The following is a 22371-nucleotide window of genomic DNA, read 5'->3' on the forward strand; positions in this document are numbered from 1 at the left end:
AATGGAGGGTTGAGGTGAGTCTGTTTAGGGCCATTAAAAGGCTTTTTAGTACACTCAGGACCCCTACACTTTGTTCCAGGGTGCTTCTGGACTGCAAACTCTCCAGCTCTTCTAGAATTGCTACCCTTACCTCCAGTTCCGTTCAGTTAACTACAAACACGGCTGCTGGAATACCTCTTGTCCAGGTTTGCACTCTTTGCATCCTACAGTTTCTCCTCAGAGAGGACTTAATTCAGTTGTTGGCTGCGTTAGAATCTGTTACAGTTTAGCAAAGCTAAAACTTCCTAATTCCTAAATAAGGTCAGGCATGCTGTCGAGGTACTGCTGCATCTGTAACAACTGAAGAGTAGGTTGACTCCATATGCTATGAAGAATTCTGTCAGCACATTTGCGTGACAAGCTGTTTCTGAGGCACCTGGATTGCCGTGGTTAGGAAACCAGTTATTTTGGTGTTTCTGAGTCCATTTCCAATTACCAGTATGGCTTGTTGCGCCTGCTTTGAGTCACTGTGAGCAACAGATAGACAGCTGCTTGAGATAGCAGAAAAGTACCGGGAGCATCAAGGTTCTGGATGTGATTTCCATATGAACGGTCATGGTCGGTCTGTTGCGGAGCCCTTCCGCTTTGTGCAAGTTTTCTGCATTAGGTAGAGAATCCTAGAGTTTGAGTGATGCAGGTTACTTTTTTTAAGACTGCTGTTGCCTTTCTCAGGAACCTTCCTATTGTGGACTTTAACAGAAGTAGAAAATGGCCATCCATCCATGTTTACCAAAAAGTTTGTATTGAATGAAGTATATGTATACACAAATGCACAAAGAAACAGTTTTACCTCTAGTGTAGCTCTTTGTTCTTTGAAGTGTGTTGTACGTATATGCCACGACCATTCCCCATTCATTCAAAATTAATCTCTACAAAAAGAGTGGGTATAAGGAACTGAGTAATTAAATTTTATATCTAAATTTGGAAAGAAAATAATATAGTGGGTGCATATATAATCTTTGTAGGGTGGTTTATCACATTTCTCACTGAGATGTAACAATACAAGTTAATAAACCTAATTATCTGCATTCTATAGACAAATAATAGAAATTTTGAATACAAATAATATTTTGTTGTTCTTACTGATATTTTGTGTATATCTCTGTAACTGCAAGTCAAAGAAGACCTGTGATATTAATAATTGCCGCTTAAGCTTTTTTATTCTCTTTTCTATAAAAGAGAGTATAATTCAGTGGAATGCTCTCTGCTTAAAAGTATGAGCAGTGATACTTATCGTTTAATTATTTTATGCAGAGTTTTGTTTAGTGATTCGTACAGTACCTGCCAGTGAAAACTGGAGAAGAAAAAAAAACCCTTGTATAAAATGTTACCTTTCTTTCTGCAACATACAGAGTTTTGTAAACATGACCAGGAGGCTGAGACTCAGAGTCGTTTTCTTGGTTTCTTTCTTCCTTTGTTCATCTCATTTAATACTACTGCATATCAATTGCAGTCTAGGTGACAGATTTTGAAGGACGGGGAAAGAGAAGATTTTGTCATTAGTCTGTCTGCTTTCCCATCAAGTCTGTCCTCCAGAATTCCTTTTGGTTCCCCGTTTCTCTTCCGTTTGGTTATGCAAGGGGAAGAGAACACTGATTCTGCAGTAGGCGCAATATTGGCTCTTCCATAAATGGATGCTTATGAAATACTTCATGTTCAGAACTTTCATTGTAATTGATTTGAGATGTCTAGAACTAATAGTGATTTAATGGAAACCTTGACAGCTTTAACTGCAACAAATTGGGAGTACAGTATTGATTTCATTTATATTTTGAGTCTGCATCTGTTTAATTGGGATATTCCATTATAAGTATCATCAGTATGACTGTTGGTTTTTTAAAGAGCTTTGAAGAATGATATATAAGTTTGTCCATAAACCCTAATTTAATTTCACTACATAACAGTGGATTTTATAGCAGTATGGCAGGAAAGAGGCGGATGTCTCTTTTGCTACTGAATATTAATTACATCAAGGGGTGCCGTCTTAGTAGCCGGCTTTTCCTTACTTCTTGATACTTAATCACATATTTTGCCACACTGATCTTCCCGCATTTAAAATAGGTACATTGTGCTAAAAATTAATGTGTATTTCAAAATCCGATTTCTCCTGCCGCTTACCAATTAATAACATATTCCTATCAAAACACCTCCAAATCTATGAGTAACCTCAGGAATGTAGGGGATATGGCCTTGAAGAGGAACACAATTGAAATTATCCTGGTTTACAGGAACGTTTGTCAAACAGTTAGTTTATAATCTGCTCTGGTTTTGTCTGGGAGAGAGACCGGGAGCCAAAAAGCTGCAAGACTTAGTGGACAGAAAGGATATTTCTGTGCAGAAGTTTCTAGCCTGTTTGACTTATTAGAGTTGGGAGTGAGCTGCTCTAGGCATTTGTAAATCAATACAATTCAGGAGCTGAATCCTTTTGCAACTCAAAAATACTAAGTCATCTCTTCTGTCCCAGATTAGTAGAAGATAAGAGGAAATGTTTTCCTCCCATCATGTTAAAACCCTTATCTTCATCCAGGCTTTTGGAAATGAACATCCACATGTTGTTTGGATTCTAAGGGCTTTGGGCATACATTTTTAACTGAAATGTATTGAATCATTGATGGTCAAAATGGAAATTTAGAACTTCTTTCATGACAGCTATTTTTGTTCAAGCAGTACACCGTATAATGTAATGGCATGCATATTTGATGTTTGGAGGAGACCTGGTGTGAGATACAGTTGTGAAGCAAGGGCTGCCATAGCTACATATTTTGGAGGCTTTACCATATATTTCTTGTATCCTTGGAGAATAATAAGGAGTAATAAGACTATATAAGGGAAGATCTTGTAGAGCCTTTATCAGAAAAATCTATGTTGATACAATATTTGGCCAAGCAAGCAAAGGGAAATTATAAAATAGGTGTCACTGGGGACTTAAATGCCATGGAGAGGATACCGCCTCTTGGTAGTGTTAGTTACTCCATTAGCTCCGTTGTAGAGTTCTGCACAGTAAGTTCCCTCAAACCTTCAACAGCTCCCCCCCCCTGCTAGCAGACCAGCTGGTCGTCACTCCAAAGCCACAGGAGGAAATTCACGTTTCCTTCCAATGTACTGTTTAAAACCCCCTAATCATTACAAATGTTACTGAGCCTAGTAAAAAGCTACATCCAGGCTTAGTTTGTTCCCTTATGTGTATCAGTGCTGACAGAGCTTTTTTAAAAGACGATTGGTTTCACCTTGCTCTCCCAAAGAAATAAACAAAATGGTTGCTCTGTGGTTGTGACGTGAAGATTACTGTTCCTTTTAAGATACTTTCTTCATTTCTCGTGGTAGTATAGGGTAGAATCACCTGTTCAGGTATCAAATCGATCATGTCTTTCTATACCAACTAAATTCTGGCAGAGTAGAATCTATTCAGCTCTGAATCCATAAGGCACGTTGCTGTGCTTGTGTATCCTACCGGACTTCTCCCCTGGGACAGGGCGTTCAGGAGCTCACCCTGCCCAGCCAGCTGGCAGTGTTTGAGCGGCTTTTGTGCAGAGCCTCGTGACCTCACAACGTCACTGATGTAGGGGATGTCTTGAGCTTTTAACGTAGCTCCTTGGAGAACTCTACAGCTGGAAAAGCAGGGACACAGCCTTAGCCAAAGAATTTTCTGATGAGAAACAATAAGTTTTGTTGTCTTCATGTGTTTTAAAATTTCCATCATTTAATCGGGCAGCTGAATTTGTCTTGAAGACTTCAATTGTAAATTTGGAGCATCCTTATTCTAAATTAATGATTTTTCAGCTAATGTCCATTACACAAAATACAGTAATCAATCTTATTTAAAAAAATACATTATTGTTGATGAAGGTTAATACATTAATAATCACAGTAAACTAATAACAAGTACTTGATACAGCATAAGAATTAGTCTGTTAAAAAGACATAAAACGTGTAGTAGAAATAAAAGCAGGACAGTGGACTTTCAGATATATTCATTACATTTAATTTGGTTCTAGAATAACATGCATTGCCATGAAAACACTTCTTAAAATGTCATCCAGATTAATGTCCCAGTCATCCCATTTGGCTTCCGAAGTAGTTCTATCTGATGTTTTCATGACACGCAGCTTTTAAATTAGCCTTCCTGGATTAATTTTTTAGTTATGACTGGTTAATTTTTTCAGTCCTCATAAAGCAGTAGAGAAATTAATACCTTTTCTTCATAATCTTTCACACAAAATACACATGTTCACAATAGTACAGCTGCTTTTGAAAATATTTTCTCCAGTGGTGGTCATTTGAAATTGAATTGTTTGTTTGAAAGACCCAGTTTTGTGTTCAAAAAAGCTTTAATTACATTTTGATAATTTTGACTACAAGGGTTGACCTTTATTTTTTACCTTTTTACACTTTATTATTCCTTTCCTTAGAGGCCACTGGTGCCTTGTGTAATTTAGGCTTTTATGTCTCTGTTCCATGAGATTGTGTTCTCAGTGATGTTTCTGATACAGAATCATAGAATCATTTAGGTTGGAAAAGACCCTTAAGATCATCGAGTCCCACCATTAACCTAGCACTGCCAAGTCCACCTCTAAACCGTGTCCCTCAGCGCCACATCTACCCATCTTTTAAATACCTCCAGGGATGGTGACTCAACCACTTCCTCAGGGAGCCTGTTCCAATGCTTGATAACCCTTTTGGTGAAGAATTTTTTCCTAATATCCAGTCTAAACCTCCCCTGGTGCAACTTGAGGCCATTTCCTCTTGTCCAATCACTTGTTACCTGTGAGACGAGACCGACCCACACCTCGCTACTGCCTGCTTTCAGGTAGTTGTAGGGAGCAATAAGGTCTCCCCTCAGCCTCTGTTTCTCCATACAAATGTTTTACGATGTATGAAACCAAATGGTCATTGAAAACATAGGGCGATCACAGTGCTGGTTTGCCCTAAGAGAGTTTGTTCTAGCTTTGCTGGTTCTCTGTAAGACACGAATGACATTCTCTGTGATCATGAGTCCATAATACAAAGAGTGGGATCCAGTTTCCTGAATTATATAGACATTTAATGCCATTTTAGACTCCCAAAAATTTCCATGGTGTACTTAGTACCCTAGAGGCTCTAAAATAACATTAGGAACCTGTATTTAGGAAACTGAAATCAAATCTGTGTACATGCATGTGTAAATTGTTGAAATCAAGTAGTTGTTTTACGTTCTTGCTTGTTTTTCTATATCAGTATCATTGAAATGTACATACAGATGGAAACGAATTCTAGAGATGCAGGCATTTGTTTTGATCTTGTTTTATATTATGATTTTTATAGCTGTCAAATTGGCAGATATTGTAATATGCATACTCTCCTGCTTGGACAAAAGTCATATTCCAGATTACAGTGGATTGTAAAGGGGAGAGGGAGTTTTTCTAGTTTACCAGATGGGTTTCTGTTATCTGGAGCTGTATATGTTTAATGCAGATACACTGCTTTGAGGAATACTCTAGAAACTGATGCTGTCGTTGCCTGTAGTTGCATGAAAATTGACTTTGTTCTTTTTGCCGTTAGCTGTGGTTTTAATATTTTTTTCTTTTACTTTTGTTAGACATTTTCCTTTTTAATCTTTTTTTACTGTTCTTTCTCTTGTTTCTGTCTTGAATTCAGAATCCAAAATCAGAAACTCTATTTCTTCTTACCAATTGGATCAGAATAGCTGATCCAGGAAATGGGTTTATAAATAAGTTTTGCTGCTCTTATGCAGAGGAAAAGATGTCTGGGGGTTTTTTCACAGTGACACATTCTTCAGCACGCTGAGATTTCTGTACTTGATGTTCCTGACATGTAATACTCAGAGGAGTCTTGTTTCACTCTTCAAACGTTACACCACAGCAAAGTCCGTAAAATTTAAGTACAGGGAGATTATAGTCCAAAAGCAGTTTTGCTTCGCAGTGCCAATAAGGACTGTAAGCATAAATCTAGAAATGGTATTGCGTTAGACCTTTTTTGTTGTTGTTTTTCCTAACCTGTTCTTATCTGAGGAAAACAACTTTTCTGCACACAATAGTGATGGTGGTAGAAAACTAGTTGACGTGAACTTCTTAGGATCTTTATTCTTACGACTGACAGTGCAGAAGGACATTGTGATTAAGAAGCCACAGGGCCTGACATTTGGGTATAGATCAAAGAAAATATGACTTGTCACGCCATTAAACATTTTTTGGTGAAACTGCATAAAGCAGAATGCAGAAGTATTGGCAGAAAACTTCTCTCTTAAAGCTTAGGTCTCTACGCTTTTCAGAGATTGCAGATTTCACTGTGGTTTTTTTTTGTTGAAGCTTATATTGAGGCCACAGCAGTTTCAGAGATATTCGCAGCTGACCATATTCCAAGGACTGTGCCCAGGTGGCCAAGAAGGCCAACAGCATTCTGGCTTGTATCAGGAATAGCGTGGCCAGCAGGAGCAGGGAAGTGATGGTGTCTCTGTACTCGGCACTGGTGAGGCCTCACCTCAAGTACTGTGTTCAGTTCTGGGCCCCTCTGTACAAGAGGGACATGGAAGTGCTGGAGCGTGTCCAGAGGAGAGCTACCAGGCTGGTGAGGGGTCTGGAGACCAGGTCATATGAGGAGAGGCTGAGGGAGCTGGGCATGTTTAGCTTGGAGAAGAGGAGGCTGAGGGGAGACCTCATTGCCCTCTACACCTACCTGAAAGGAGGTTGTAGAGAGGTGGGTGTTGGCCTCTTCTCCCAGGTGAATAATGACAGGACCAGAGGAAATGGTCTGAAGCTGGGGCAGGGGAGGTTTAGATTAGATATTAGGAAGAATCACTTTACTGAAAGAGTGGTCAGGCACTGGAACAGCCTGCCCAGGGAGGTGGCTGAGTCACCATCCGTAGAGATGTTTAAGAAACGTCTAGATTTGGCGCTTTAGGGCATGCTCTAGTGGCAGAGATTGTACATGTTTGATTGTGGTGGTTTGGGGGTTTTTTTGGGTTTTTTTTTTGTGTGTGTGTATGGTTGGACTCGATGATCTCAAAGGTCCTTTCCAACCATGAAGATTCTATGATTCTGTGACTCTTCTTGATACTGTGGGCATTGGTTGGCTTTTACTGCTTTTTTGGAGATAGAGTCCACTGGTAACCTAGCTTAGTTTGTGCTAGCCTTGATCAGTATGATAAAATGATTGCATGTGAATTTTTTTTCATCTCCATCTTTTTATGTCTCTGGGTATGTCAGGTTATTTGAGCAAGAAACCACTACTGCAAGGCCAGGTGTCAGATTGTTGATGTTTAATCTAAACATGCACGAGTTAAATCTGTTTGGTAACTTTCAAAGAGCTTTAATCCTTGCTAATTTGGTCATTAAATTCATACTTGCACACACAGAGAGGCTAAAATTTGAAAGAAGATATAAAAGACTTAATCTGAGTAAAAAGTCAATTTTCAAATTCATACAAACTCTTTTTTCTTGATAGAGTCTTACTAGCTGAGAGATTATCTCCAGAACGACAGTGTTTTGTCCTGAAGGAAGTTGCGGAACAGAACTGCGTTTAATTGGATTGTCAATCTGTAAAAGTCTATCAATGATTAATTTTTTCTGACAATAGGTCTACGCTAACAGCTGATCCATGCAGGATAATGGCTTTGTTTAGCTACTGCTCCAAATACAGATCTTTATATTCCTGCATCCAGATTTTACTTTTGTCTTCCATGGATTACCTTGATATGCTCACTCAAAGTATTGGCTGTCCTGTCCAAAGATTTTACGCGTGGTGTGGTTTCAAACACGTTCTGATTGAAGACGCAGTTTTAGTGTTAAGAGAAGGAGCAGATTAGTAAAAGCTACTTCCCTTGGCAAAGTCCTCCATGACTAGGGCTAAAATATGTCCAAGGCAAAATTAGTATTACTGTTGAAAATTAATTAATAATGTTTATGGTTGTTAATAACCTTATTAATGAGTTAGAATTTTTCTTAAACAATGAAAAAAGGAAGGATGGAGTAAAGTAACTGTTATCCGTGTGTTAATAAAAGAGCGTTGTGTAGCTCATGGCTGGAACCTTACAAAAGAGTATTTTCAGTGTTTATTTCCTGTATTAGAAAGTCAGTGTCCTACAGTTTGTCCACAAATGATGTTATCGTCTCTTATTTATTTTTCCACATAACAATAAAACTATTAATAATATTTGCATTTGCTTTTTCTACAGAACCCAGATCAATTTCACAGTAGCTATTGATTTCACAGCCTCAAATGGTAAGAATAAAAATAAACGTCTTGTGCATGTATGTGCTGTGATCAATTTTAAGCGTACATGTGTGCGTATGTGTATGTACGTATATCAGTATTCTGCTTAGCTTCACTGTATTACTGGTTATCTGTATGCCTGGCACCACCTGCAATCAGGATTGCATTTTGCTGAGCCAACTCCTGTCCAGAAACGCAGGGCAAACACAACAGATAAAAACTGAAAAAGCTACATATAAAATTGAATAAATAGGAACAGTTTGCAAATATTTGTGTACTTTCTGATTACTTTTTTATTTTTTTATTTCTGCTGGGAGAAAACTGGCTAACTTACAAGACCCCGTTGGGAGGGGCAAAAGAAAGAAGTTTCAGGTGGAGTGAGGCTGAAGTGGGATGAAGCAGAGATCCTCCTACAAAGCTGCTTTCAGAATGTCATAATACTTTTATAAGTTTCATCTTAAAAGTGTGTATCATACTATGAAATGACGCGAATTTACAAGTCTAATCACAGTTTCTTGCTACCCTTTCAATGCTGAATAAGTTTACAGCTACTACTGTTAACCTATTGCATTTTTACCTGATACAACCACAGTTAGGGATATAGGAAATAAGTTTATTGTCTTTTCACGATCTTTTCTTTTCAGTTTTTGCTTTCTGAGATTTCTGTCATTTTTAAGAGAGAAAATTTTGAAGTGATTCAGTTTTAAAGTAAGTCTGATCCTTGCTTCAACAGGTAACCCTTCACAGCCTACTTCACTGCACTACATGAATCCCTATCAGCTGAATGCTTATGGCATGGCACTGAAAGCAGTAGGTGAAATAATTCAGGACTATGACAGTGATAAAATGTTCCCAGCTCTAGGTTTTGGAGCTCGACTGCCTCCAGATGGAAGAGTATCACATGAATTTGCACTGGTAAGTAAATAAATATTTATATGTTGTTTCAGTTTCTTTACCGCAACAAAATTTTGGGAGTTAAGGCTGCAGTGTTAAGCAATTACTGCACAAGTAAAGAAGAGAGAATGTGCTAAATCTTCTGTCTAAAAGTCTGTTTCAAAATTTTTCGTCATAGTGAGAGATGAGAGAAATCCAGAGTCAAGAAGTCCCTGTAGGCCAAAAATAGTAATAAAGAAAAGTAATTATCTTTAACCTCAGCTGTAGCAGCATGAGAAACAGATGCTTGAAAGACTTGAGATTGAAGCTAATCTATCTTAAGCAAGTGAATCATGATCCACGACAATCTTTCTTTGTTACTGTTCTCTCTCATTTTCTGGGATCTCTTTATCTTTTACAAGCTGCTAGTTTAGAGACATAGAGATAACTAAGTGGACCATAAGCTGAGATGACAAGAACAAATCTGAGACTGGTTCATGTGCCAGTTAAATTACAAACCTAAAATCTAACAGGATTTGCTGGAAAGGTTGATGTGTTCTAACTGATGCTTGTGATTAGTGTGGATTTTATCTACTTGCTTATTTTGAGGGTTTTGTTCTTCTCTGAGTAGGATAAGGTTGTCAGAAATACCCCAAGTGTAGGTATATCTGGCAAGTTTTAATTACATAGCAGCAAAGACATGGCAGAAGACTGGTGATTGTGGATGTGTTTTTCTTCTGTCAGCCTGTGCTAGAAAACAGTGCCACATGTCTGATCTCAAGGAAAGGTTTTCCACATGGATAGTAATTTAAAACAGGTGCAGTTGCAGATATTCATTTGAATCACAGACTTTCTTTGGACTTCCGGGTAGCAAGTTCAAATATATTGATACGTGTAATCTTAAGGCTATTAAAACAGCAGACTTATTCCTGGCTACTTCCAGTTTTAAAAGTTGTTCCTAAAATTAATTCGGTTATTTCATGAGGCATTGTGGTGCTTTTACAGAGGAAAAAAAACAGTCTTTTTTTTCCTTCCTCCATATATAAACATGTGTAGGTGTCTCCCATTTAATGCTAAACAGTGTTTTGAGCGCTGTGTTAGCATTCTAGATCAATTCCATGACAAATCGCCTTTGCTCCTCTAGGTTCTCAGGGAGGTACACTCTACCTCAGAATGAGATACTGGTCTGTTAAGCCAATGAGGTGGTGGCACATGCAGGAGACTCAGGTGATTTGGAAGGTTTTGAAGCCCTAGATGGATCGTTTGTCTGGCCTGACATGGGTCATTAATGTGGGATTTAGCTTACGTGTTTGTATTGTCATCTGTAAATACATATCCTCATTATAGAGTCATCATAGAAATAGACAGTAAAATGCCTACGCAAAGAATTTACAGTCCCAGCCATTTCAGTGGGTTCCCAAAGAATAAGTTCCTTTCTTCATCTGTTTATACGAGGTTGAAAATCATTTTCCCAATGCAGAAACATTGTACCAAAACAACGAAGAGTTTATAGTTTATCTTATACTCACATGGTGTATGAACACCGGGACCTGGCAACCATATATTTTTTTTGCATTTTTGAAACAAGAAATCATTGAGCCAGAACTATGCTCCGAAACATGATTCCAGTTCTACATCTGCCCTGTAATTCGTACCTTAAATCCACACGGGGAAATGCCTGTTACTGTTGCATGTGAGAAAGACTGTTTATTTCCACTTAAGATGGTATTTATGTCTCGGAACCAGTTCCAGTGATTCAGACTGCATATAACATGAGGCTGCTGTGACCTCCTTCCCCAGGTGGTTAACACTCACAACCAGCCACCGCACTTACATTAGGCATTTGTAGTAAACTCTCTGAATAGATCCAAGAATGCTTAGGTCTTTGGCATTTAAAAATGTACCCTGGGTAGTGTTCACTAACCTTCCTCATTTTGGCTTTGTAATTACTTTTAGTGACTAATAGTCTCTTATTTTCATTAGAATGGAAACCCTCAAAATCCATACTGCCATGGAATTGATGGTGTAATGGAGGCGTATTACAGGAGTCTAAAATCTGTACAGCTTTATGGACCAACGAACTTTGCCCCAGTAATTAATCACGTAGCCAGGTAAGCATCACAGCAGGCGCTTCGCAGAAACTTCTTATTGTCAGTACAACTATAAGATATAAAAGGCTAACAGTTACATGATGCTAAACGTTGAAAAAGGTTTTTACAGTTGTTTTGTTTATTCGGTGTAATGTGATTAACTTGTACCTTTGAATAGGTTTGAAGACCATGTTCTAGTATTGTGCAGAATTTCATCACTGATTAAAAATAAATACAAGTGATCCAGTTGATCCACCCTGTGTTAAAATCTTAGGAGAAATCAGATAGAAAATTTTTCTGAGATCACTCTGTCTGTTCCTTTTTTGTCCTTTGGAATATAGAATTTTTGCTTCCCAGAAAAGGCATAAATCTATCAAAAATATATAAAATGCAATTTTTTAATGCATATATGTAGTTCTTCTAATCTCAAAATGTCCAAGACATCAACAAAATTTTCCAGGGCGCTCTCTGGGTACAATTGCCAGCTCATACCGTTAAGGCAACAACAGTACCGCAGCCACCGCTGGGGAGCCCTGGTGCTGTTATGCAACACCTCATCTAACTTCTCAACATAAAACCTATCTTGTGTTTGTAGAACTTTCTTAAGGAGGATAATGTTGCCTTATTTTGGCAGATAAGATCTTGGCTTACACCACCCATCCATGTATTGGTATAAGGAAAGTGATATGGCTCAAATAATTTAGCTGAGTAACTACCTGAACAGATTTTATTTATAGATACAGAGAAAGAACTTTATAAAATAAAGCTGTAGGGATGTGTAAATCATTGTACTATTAATGTTTTATTGATGAGCTTGCAAAACAGTTAATTGTTGTAGCGAAAAATATTTATTTACTATCTGTTCTTGCTGCTGTTAGTTGTACAGCCCAATGAAAAATAATTAGCACATTTTATGGTGCAAATAATTTTGTGTGCACCTCAGCACGGCTTGATAGTGGATTTCAGTTATTTATCGTTAGGATTAGTTGTTCCATCCTCGAATCATACCATTCAAATTAAATACATGCATATTCCATTGCTTGTCTTTAGCAACTAGCTGTCTCCTTTTAATCTTCCCTGGGATAGGATCTTTCCAGTAGCAGTTTTCAGACTGTGAGGAAATATGCCGATCCTTATGACAGCTGAATTCCGTGTATGTGGCATTCAGCGTCTGCATTAGCCATGTTAGCTGGAAGTCTAACCCATTGACTTTTCTGGCTCTTCCTTCTTCTTCAGAACTATCATATCAGCTGAGCTGACTGGTTCAGAATTTGCCAATTAACCTCAAGCCTCCTGTTCATTGCAAAAATTAAAAATCATGGTCTAGTACCATCAAAACATTGGCATAAATTGAGTTCCTTTTCTCACCAGTTGTTACTCAGGAATATTTGTCAACTTTTGCATTTGTAGTGCTTCCACTCAACTGTTTTCTAAATATCAAGTTGTTGCAAACTGTGGGAACCACTTCTGGTAGCAAATCACACTACATCACAGTGGAAAAGCTAAGTACCTTCATGAGGAGTTCTACTGCACGATCATCCTTAATACAATCCATGCACCAGTCCAGTTCTCAGTAACATCATTTTCCTTTAAGGTTCAGTTTCTTGGCTATTCTCTTGACTCTCATAGACATGGTAGTAGAAGTTATGATCTAGTCTGCAGTTACTCTTTGAACCTACCATCAGTCTCCAACAAATTTCTTTTTCCCACATCCTTCCTACTTAAAAATATGCCTCTGATGAAATCTCTGGAAACTATGTGAGATATTATTATCCTGTTGTGATCTCGGAACTCTTCAGAAGCTCTTTAAGCAGATAATGAGTTTGTTAACTCCCTAGCGAGGGGAATGATATCTAAACTACAGCAGATTCTACGTAGTGTCTTCTGTCACAGCCCCTCCTCATATAAGATCTTTCTTGCAAAAGACTTCAGAGCGCTTTATTCTGTGGAAAGTTTGAAATAACCAAATTTCTATTCCATTTCTTCAGTGTAGGTACGTAGACTGATTTAAGTGCTGAGAAAGGATAATGAATTTTTATTTTACTCTCTCATCATCACTTGTCACTGCAGTTATCAATGAAAAGATTATAGGCATTGTGGAAACATGAGATAAAAGAAGTCTCCACGTGGTAGGGAAAATGTGTTCCACATTAGATCTTGTTAATCTAGATATTTAACTATCAGTCCCTACTGCCAGCATGCAAATAGGAGATGTTCAACAGGTTCATTGTCTGTGTGGCTTCTTCTACCCATCTATATCTTCGGGAGGAAGAGGGAGGAGTGTGATGGGTTTGTGTGAGTTGTGGATTCCATTTCACATACATTCCTCCAAACTCTTGTAAATGTTGTGGTTATAACATCTTTTATATTGGCGGTACTCGCTTGCAAATACACTGTGTAACATCAGAGTTAGAATTTTCTAAGCACATGCAATCATCACGAGCATCATTAGAACATACCCTGTTCGGTGGCTCAGGCCTTTCTTCTTTAGTGACCAATGAGACAGTGAGTTCTTTGACAGTCATATTCTGTACTTGGGCATATATTCCACAGTATTCATATGGAGACTATTTGTTGTTGTTGTTTTGCTCTCCAGACTACTCATTGCCATTTTTATTACAAGGTTCTACTATATTTGACTCCTTCACAGCACCAAGAGCCTTCATGAAAGTAGTAACTATATTGGCTGCTGTCAAGTGAAGCAGCAAGTGGAGCAGCCTGCTCCATGCAAAAAGAGTTCTTCACTAACTATCTTTGACCCTTGGGAGTTGAAGATAAATGAGCTGAAGTCTTAGTTTCTGGTATGCAGGCCACAGAGTTCAGCAGGACTGCTGCAGACTCACTGTCTTTCAGGACTTTCCAGATCTTCAGAAGCCGCTCGTTTTCAAAGAGCAGTTGCTTCTTGGGTCCTTTGGCTGAGGTGGGACTGGAATGGCACTGGATACAGAATCACAGAATCATAGAGTAGTTTGGGTTGGGAGGGACCTTTAAAGGTCATCTAGGCCAACCCCCCTGCCATGAGCAGGGACATCTTCAACTAAAGCCCCGTCCAGCCTGGCTTTGACTGTTTCCAGGGATGGCGCATATGTTTTGTCTTGTGTTCATGTACAGCACAGGGAGAGGCTTGAGTCTTGAAAGCACATCTGCGGGTGATGTAAAGAGATGAATATCTAAGCCAAGGTTGCAGGGTGCACATTCAGCCGTTTTACAAATATGCACATAAATGTGAACTATAAATCTGCTAGCATGGTCAGCAATAAGTAACCTGTTTTTATAAGCCCCCCCAAAAAAAAAAAAATTAATGGACTATTTATGCAATGTGGTGATTTCTGATAAATTTTATTTGTGCTATAAAACCAACCATTCAATAATAATATATTCCCTTCATACCAACTATGTTCCCCAGAGGTAATAACTATGAAATAACTTAGACTTTCTAATGACTCATCGTTCTATAAAGGACGTTCTGTCCATGCTCCTCTTGGTAGTGAAACAGTTCCCATTTTTCATTGATTCAACACGTGCAAATTATCAATATCAATACTGTATCAGTTACATTTTTCTAGTTTTCTCATTTAAAAGTAGAATGTCCGTCTTAATTATGAATGTCTTTCTTTTGAAATCCACTACATAATGTTTCTTTATTTTTGTTAGTCCTTAGTAGTCAAATTTTAAAAATACAGCTTCTTTTCGTATCATTTCCTTTGTATAAAGTTTTTTTTACTATTATAATATTGTTTTTTCTTCCCTTAGATACGCTGCTTCAGTAAAAGATGGCTCCCAGTATTTTGTTCTTCTCATTATTACAGATGGAGTTATTTCCGATATGGCTCAGACAAAAGAATCTATAGTGAATGTAAGTTTTGCTGAAAGTGTTGAAATTTAAAATAATTCTGTTTCTAGGAATTAATATTTTAGGCAGTAAACTAAATCAGTTAATATTTCAGGCACTAAATTTGTTCCGTAAATCAACCATTTTATCTAAACAGCAAATGTGTATTATGCATAAAGACAAAAAGTAACCAAAAGTTGAATCTCGGCTTAGTTTACGTAATTTTCTGTGGGAAATGATACTCTTCTGTCTAACACTGCATGTTCATATGATTTTCCTCATCTGATTCTTGCCACTCCTTCCTCAAACGCTTCCCACCATGCAGTTTTTCATAGTGAGCTATTCTTTATCTTCCTAGCAATTGCCGACAGCTTGGTTTCCCCCTACCCTGCCTTTTTAGAAACTGCCCCAAACTTTCTGGTCCCAAGTGGCAAGGATATCAGTCATCTGATTTCCTTCTAAGTCGTCCCCTGGAATTTTAAAAATTCTTAATTTTTTATCCGTTTCTGCATGATTTTCAATATTTTTCTCTTCAGAACTGCTATGCATATAAGTAATAGTTTGTATTATGAATAGGTTCCATTGTGCTTTGGCCCCTGGGAAATGTCAGATGAAAGTACACACAGAAACAAGTTCCAGACAGCATTAGGAAAGATCTATACCAATAGTTTTGAACATACAACAGTAGATCTAGTTAATAGTGAAGAGGTGGGTGAAAAGCCTACGTTAAAATAATTAAGTATCATGTCAAAATGAGTAGTGTAGAATTAGGTGGCATATTTTTGAAGGCCCACTTTCACTACCTCCTGTAGAGATTCAATGCCCTTCCAGTTTGTAGGTTGCACATGAAAGTGTTATTGAAATGTTCCGTCTTTCACTGGAGAGCAAGATGCCCTCAAGTTCCAGCCAGCAGCATGTAGACAGAGTCTGTCTCTCAATAAGGACTCTGACAGCCCACCTGGAAAGTGCTTACACACCGAGCTGTAGCTGTGTTTGAAGGTGCCAGTTTACTTCCTCTGCTCTTCCAGCTTCCAGTGTTAAAACTGAATAATTTGGCTCTCACTTTTAAAGGAGGTAAGATTTTAGCTTGGAAGTTGATCCTCTACTCTAGCCTAGAAGTTTGGAACATAGCTTCTTTTAGATGAGCTTCTTTCAGGTGACAAAAAGGCTCCGTGGAGAAAAAAGAGCATCTCTTGGTTTAACTCACCCCTCAATTTGAAGTCTGTAAGTGAGAGATCAGCAAGTCCAGTAGCCTGGTATCTTGTTAGATTAAGTAATTTGCCACTAAGACATACAGAAAAAACTTGTTTCCAATAATAGTTCGTTTCCAGGAATAATAGCTGTTAGTCTGCAACTGTAAATACAGCACATGTGTTGTTAGCTTGGAATGAGTGGACGTTTGGGAATATTTTCTGTCTTCTTTTTATGAAGTTGCATTCATTTTTCTGTATACTTGAAGTGTGAGCGCAGTATACCATGACAGAACTCATTAAATGCTTTTCAGTAGCAGTTTTTTCAGTCTTAATAATATCCAAAATAATAAAAAGGGCAGCGATGTTCAATGCAACCTGATACGTGTAAAGCTCAGGAAGGGTATCTTTCATTTTTTAACACTAATTGTGCTTTTAGGCATCTTTCTCATTACAGCGTATATGTCAGACACATTCTGGTTTACCAAACTGTTTAAAGGTTATGCTGTCATTCAGGAAATGCCAACACTTAAGTTTATATGCAAAAGTTTAACTCTTTGTCTTTACGCTGTCCTTGCCACTTACTGTTTCATATATGTTGCATCACATAATACTGTGTCTGTGTGGGAAGGAACCTCTTTAAAGGATGTTTTCTTTACAATCAAGCAATAACCTGAAAAACAGAAGATGTTCTGTTCTAAGAAATGTCTTCGTGTCTCAAAAATATTCTAAACTCACTATTACTGACTTATGCAGTGCACTGTAATTCAGTTACAGTTACACTGTATTTATGGCCCGCGATCACAGAATCACAGACTGGTTGGTGTTGGAAGGGACATCTGGAGAACATCTTGTCCAACACCCCTGCTCAAGCAGGGCCACCTAGAGCTGTTTGTCCAGGGCCATGGCCAGACAGCTTTTACTGTTATCTTCAGTAGCGTATTAGTATTTAACTAACAAGAGATTACTGAATTTTTTTTACTCTGCTGCACACTGTTAGCTGGAGGATTGACTATGTAGTTACACTTTGTGATGAATTTGCAGTCGATGTATAGTATGTAATGTATAGTGCTGTAGAACATTAAATAGTGATTTATAGATTGGCATATTTTCATTGTTTTAAATAGTGTGTTTACAGTAATGAACTATAAATCTTCTGCTTAAAGAAAGTTGGTTTTATATGTAGTAGTATGACAGATGAAGAATGGGAAATGGTCATGATGTATCTAAAATAAGATATCTTTTAAATGAGGGGGAAGACCACTTTTTATATTCCAAAAGAAAAATATAACAATACATTGTAAAACCACTTGACTTCAGACTTCAGTGAAGCAGAGTTTAATTTAGCAGAAAGTGTACATCTATGATTTTTGGCCTGTGTATGCTCCTGTTTAAAATGACTGTAGACAATTCACAGTTCAACAGAATGTCTCAATGAGGAACAGTTGTCAACCCTGACATTTGGTGGATTTTATTTTTTTTCCCCAGTTGTTATCCTCCTCAACAGAGGCAGTTTCAGATTATTTCTGTAAACGAGCAGATATCTGGTGCTGCTATCCAGGCAGCAGAATCCAATATTTATGATACTGTCTTTGTAATTTTAAAAGTTTTACAGAGAGTTTATTCAGGGAAAGCCAGATATTGTCTTTGCCTTGTTTCATTGAATGAAAAAGATGAAGTAAAATTAAAAATCTTACCGTAAACCAGTTCGGTATCTTATTTACTTTGTGGCTTGGATGAGTGACTTGAATAAAATTTCATTCGTGGAAGAATTATAAGATGCATATTGCTCAAATAGGAGGTTTATTCTCTTGAGAAAAATTAGCATAAGATCTATGTAAAAAATAGTGTCACATAATTCCAAGCAGCTATGTAAAGTCAAGAAACAGCAAAGCACTTCTAAATAAATGTCAACTGTCATTAGCTACCTGTTTGCAATTATTGTCATTTTACAAAAGTTTCTAAGATAAAGTTGTCATCTTAGTTGTCATAGTAGTATTAAACACAACAAACCCTGTTAGGATTCGATTATGATCCTATATGATTCAAAGAATTTATAAGAAAAAAATAAATTAAAATAATCATCTGCCTTTCTGTGTTCATCCAAGGTGTTTTGTACCACTTAAGCAGACGGTTTACACCACTCAACTTTTTAGGTAGAAAAAAAATTGTTTATTAAAACATAACCTCTGCACGTTTTCTATTCAGATTGTCCTCAGATCTCCCATGTTATTGGCAGAGGTTATGTAATGCATTAAACCTCTTTTTCTTCTTCTTTTGAAGGCTTCAAAGCTTCCAATGTCAATAATTATAGTGGGGGTAGGACCAGCAGAGTTTGATGGTAAGTGTTCTGGTGTTTTTCTTAGAGTTTTTTATATTTGTTTACGTTTTAGTAATATGCATCTTTTCAAACAAATATTGTTCTTTAAAAGAGCATAATATGGAACAAGCAGTAAGCACTGTTGACATTTCCAGCTGGATTGATTGATAAGTCAGTGTGATTACAAGCTGCCATGTGGAGCTGTGTAGCCCCTCAGGCTCTCTGTTCAAGTCACAGAACCATATGGGGGCTCAGCATTTATAGAGCTCCAGAAGATGAGTGGAAAAAAAACCCCACAGTAAAGTAAGTATGCTCAAGTAATGCTGAATTTCTTCAACACAGATATTTATTTGCCTTGTGAAGTGTCAGTTGACTGGAAATATTGATCATCTGTTCTTGCTGCAGTAAAGAAATACTGAGAAAAATAAATACATGTGAGGAGGTGATTTGGGTTAAAGTGTGTTTCACTGCATAGCAGGAGTGAGCCTTCTGCGTGGCAGCATTGAGACAATATTATGGCAGGAGAGAAATTACCAGGATTATTTACGTATTCTTTCATGTAGTGTGCTGGAACACCATTCTCTATTGCAATAACTAAGCTGCTTCCATGATTTGGCCTAATTTTTTAAGTGCCGTTGTGTGTATCACTGCACTATAAAGCGTATACATTCCCTATATATCTGTTCCTCAAAGTCCTACATTCTTTCTTTCTAATTCTAGTACTTCTGGTTAGACAGTATGCCTCTTTTGTACATGAAATATACTTAGTACTACCACAGATGTATAATGTAAATAGTCACTAATGACTGTACCTGTTAATTCTTGTAAAAATATTCTAAGAGTATGAAAACAAGAGGTAAAAATAACACAAAAAAATATTTATTGGGGATTGACTTTCTTATACTTTTCGGCAAGTGGTTATTAGTGATGACTTTCAGTATCTTATTCCTTGAAGAGATTGTCCAGGTTGACACTTACACTTCAGATGATTGTATGCCACAAGCAATGAGAAAAGACAGTTTATCTTCATGAATGCATATGAGGGAAATTGGCAAACTTCACTTTACCCCTGAAAATTCCGACTTGGGTTGTACATTACTTACTTTTCTCTCACCCCCTCCTTTGCCTTTTCCCTTTCTCCCTGTTTGTCCAGTCCTTGGGTTTGCCCAGGCTCCCCTTAACTCAGTCAGGACATATAGATTCTGTCTTCTTTTTTACTGATGGAGGTTGTCTTTGAAGAGTTTTTGGGGAGTCATCCCTATCGCTTTTCTTAAGGCGGTATTCTGTTTGGACTGCAGGATACAGTTTCCATCTTTGGACCCAGACTCCTTGAGAATACTGCCTGAGTGAAAATCACTTACGAGATGTGTGCCAAATCTGTAGTCCTTCAATGCCCAAGCGGGCAGAGAAATGATTTCCCCATCTGCAGAAATTCCTTCTGGAAAAAACCATCAGACCCCATGTCTGATGTGGACGCTGGAGAAGTGCGTGTGTAGGAGGCCGCATGTTCCAGGCACGCTGTCTTACAATTCAAATGCCAGTCAAGCCTCCGTTCTGCTGTAGAGAGACTAAGCTACTCCCCTCCAGATGTCACTGCCCCCTAGGTCTCCCAGCCCCTGCGGGCCACCAGAGGGGTTCTTAAAAGTCTGGAGCTCAGATAGATGGCACGTACATTTGGCACAGCTTTAGTAAGGATGTGAGGATGACTGTAACAGGTCAGATCAGGGGTCCATTTTGCCCACATCTGACATGGCCATGGGTGGTTATCTAGAGAACATTAAGAACAGAATAAGCAAATAAGATACTTCCCTGAATACTGTTTTAAATTTCCTGAGCAGGATATGCTTCACGTCTATTTTGGGTATTTTCAGTGGATGTCTCCTTCAAACACTTGTTCAGTCTCCTCGTTTAAACACACGTACAGTTTTTGCATCAACAGCATCATCTGGCAACATGCTCTACAGACCTACTCATTTTTTCTTTGGACAAACATGCTCTTTTGTTTGGCTTGAACTTGGCTCTTGATGACGTCATTTTCTAGTTCTTGCATTGGAAGAACTAGGTTTTGAAATGCTGGTTTCAGTGAACTCATCTCAGTGAGGCAGGGCTTTGATTTTCATAGTGTATGCTGAAAGGAGGATTGTAGGATTGCAGATCCAATGGCTAAACAATAATCTGTGATCCCAAGTCCATCTATTTCAACACTGACCAGAAAGCAGGTGTGCCTTTCCACCTAGAATAGCTCCTGGGTATCCGGGCGATTTTAGATTTTTCCTGGATCCTGCTCAGAAGAGTTACCCAATAAATTTAATATAAATTTTTTTAAGAACTCCTCATTCCTATGTATTAACAGTCATTACTTTTCCAATAGGATTGTGAGTTGTTATCTCTTTGTGCTGTATCCTGTGATATCTTCTGTAAGAATAATTGCAGAAGACGATTTCTTCTCCACCTGTGAAAGTGTAAATATAGCCTTACCAAAACAGATACACTTGCTGCTTTGAGAGCTTGAAGGATAACTACCTTGTCACGCTTTGTTTTGTTCTGAAGATGACAATAAAGGCAAAAAGTATGTATTGTCAGCATGAAAAAGTGCAAAATAACTACAAAGCATGATGTATTTTACGGCACAAATGATCTTAGAGAGTTACCTAAATAGCAATTGTTGGTTTTGTTGCCCTAAAGTGTAAATTGACTAAGTTTTTCTCAGTAAGATTGTTTTTGTTGTGTAGCTGAACTCATAGATTAATTCATTTTGTTTGGGTTTTTTTAGCTATGGAAGAGCTGGATGGTGATGTAGTGAGAATTTCTTCAAGAGGAAAGTTTGCAGAAAGAGACATTGTGCAGGTGGGAGAGCAAATTTACTCTAATAGTTAGATTTTACTGATCCTGTTTGTTTTGAATTCTTGTTTCTATCTATATTCCTGCCTTTCATTTTACCTTAGTGCTGACATAGTTTATCTTGGACTGTTCATAACAAGCTCAGAAACTCTCTGTGATCCCTATAAGCCTTTATATAACATATAGCAGTGGATCTGCATTCTGTAGGAAATGACCCCTAACTGACAGCGCACTGATAGAAAGTCTTAGGGTTATACAGCCATGGGAGAAGAGTTAGTTGCCTCTGTCCTGCAATCTCCTGTGACTCCATAGAGAAAAACTGCAGCTTTCGTGGAAGTTGGCAATACCTAGACTTCTAACAAGTGCATTTGAGATGCCTAGGGTATCTCTCCTTGCCTCTAACTGCCAGTCCAGAAGACCATGAGTGTCTTCCAGTTCCTATGTTGTGTCTGCCACATACGACCGTGCAGATGTCTCATGCTTTAAGGAACCTCAGATGATGGCTGGAACAGGTTGCCCAGAGAGGCTGTTGATGCCCCATGCCTGTAAGCATTCAAGTTCAGGTAGGACGGGGCTCTGAGCAACCTGATCTAGTTGAAGATGTTCCTGCTCATTGCAGAGGGGCCGAACTAGGAGACCGTTAAAGGTCCTTTCCAACCCAGACCATTCTATGATCCTATGATCTGTGTTTACATGACTCAACCAAGTTGTACGAGTGCTACTCTCGTCTGCCTACACAGACACCTCCATTTCTCTGCCAAAGTTCTCTGGTTCTGTTCCTGCTCTCTACAGTCGTTCAGTCAGCCCAGTAGTTGTCATTCAAACCTGTGCAACCACCGGCAGAGTGGTGTAGCAGTTTGGTGTGCACATACACACCCTCCATAATCCCCCTTCCCCTCAGAGCTGCAGATTGCTAGAACTCCACAGGTTGTCCAAACTATGTACTTCATCCATGCTCCAGGCACCCTATCTTTCCTT

The 22371-nt window shown here is 38.3% G+C and overlaps 1 protein-coding gene across 5 annotated transcripts in view; it reads left to right on the forward strand.

Moving 5' to 3' along the window:
• Nucleotides 1-22371, forward strand: part of CPNE8 (copine 8) — a 106697-nt gene that overhangs the window by 76015 nt on the left and 8311 nt on the right. For 4 of the 5 annotated variants that reach the window (XR_012586634.1, XM_074583786.1, XM_074583875.1 and 1 more), the window contains 6 exons: nucleotides 8210-8256; nucleotides 8981-9162; nucleotides 11104-11231; nucleotides 14964-15066; nucleotides 18516-18573; nucleotides 21326-21399. Coding sequence is in view for 3 of the 5 variants with exons in the window: in XM_074583786.1 (XP_074439887.1) it covers nucleotides 8210-8256; nucleotides 8981-9162; nucleotides 11104-11231; nucleotides 14964-15066; nucleotides 18516-18573; nucleotides 21326-21399 (592 nt within the window). In the remaining 2 variants the exon portion in view is untranslated. Of the gene's footprint in view, nucleotides 1-8209; nucleotides 8261-8980; nucleotides 9163-11103; nucleotides 11232-14963; nucleotides 15067-18515; nucleotides 18574-21325; nucleotides 21400-22371 lie in introns of those variants that run through there. The other variant, XR_012586640.1, reaches the window with a different exon arrangement.

Source organism: Larus michahellis, chromosome 1, assembly GCF_964199755.1.
Source record: "Larus michahellis chromosome 1, bLarMic1.1, whole genome shotgun sequence".
NCBI classification, from domain to species: domain Eukaryota; kingdom Metazoa; phylum Chordata; class Aves; order Charadriiformes; family Laridae; genus Larus; species Larus michahellis.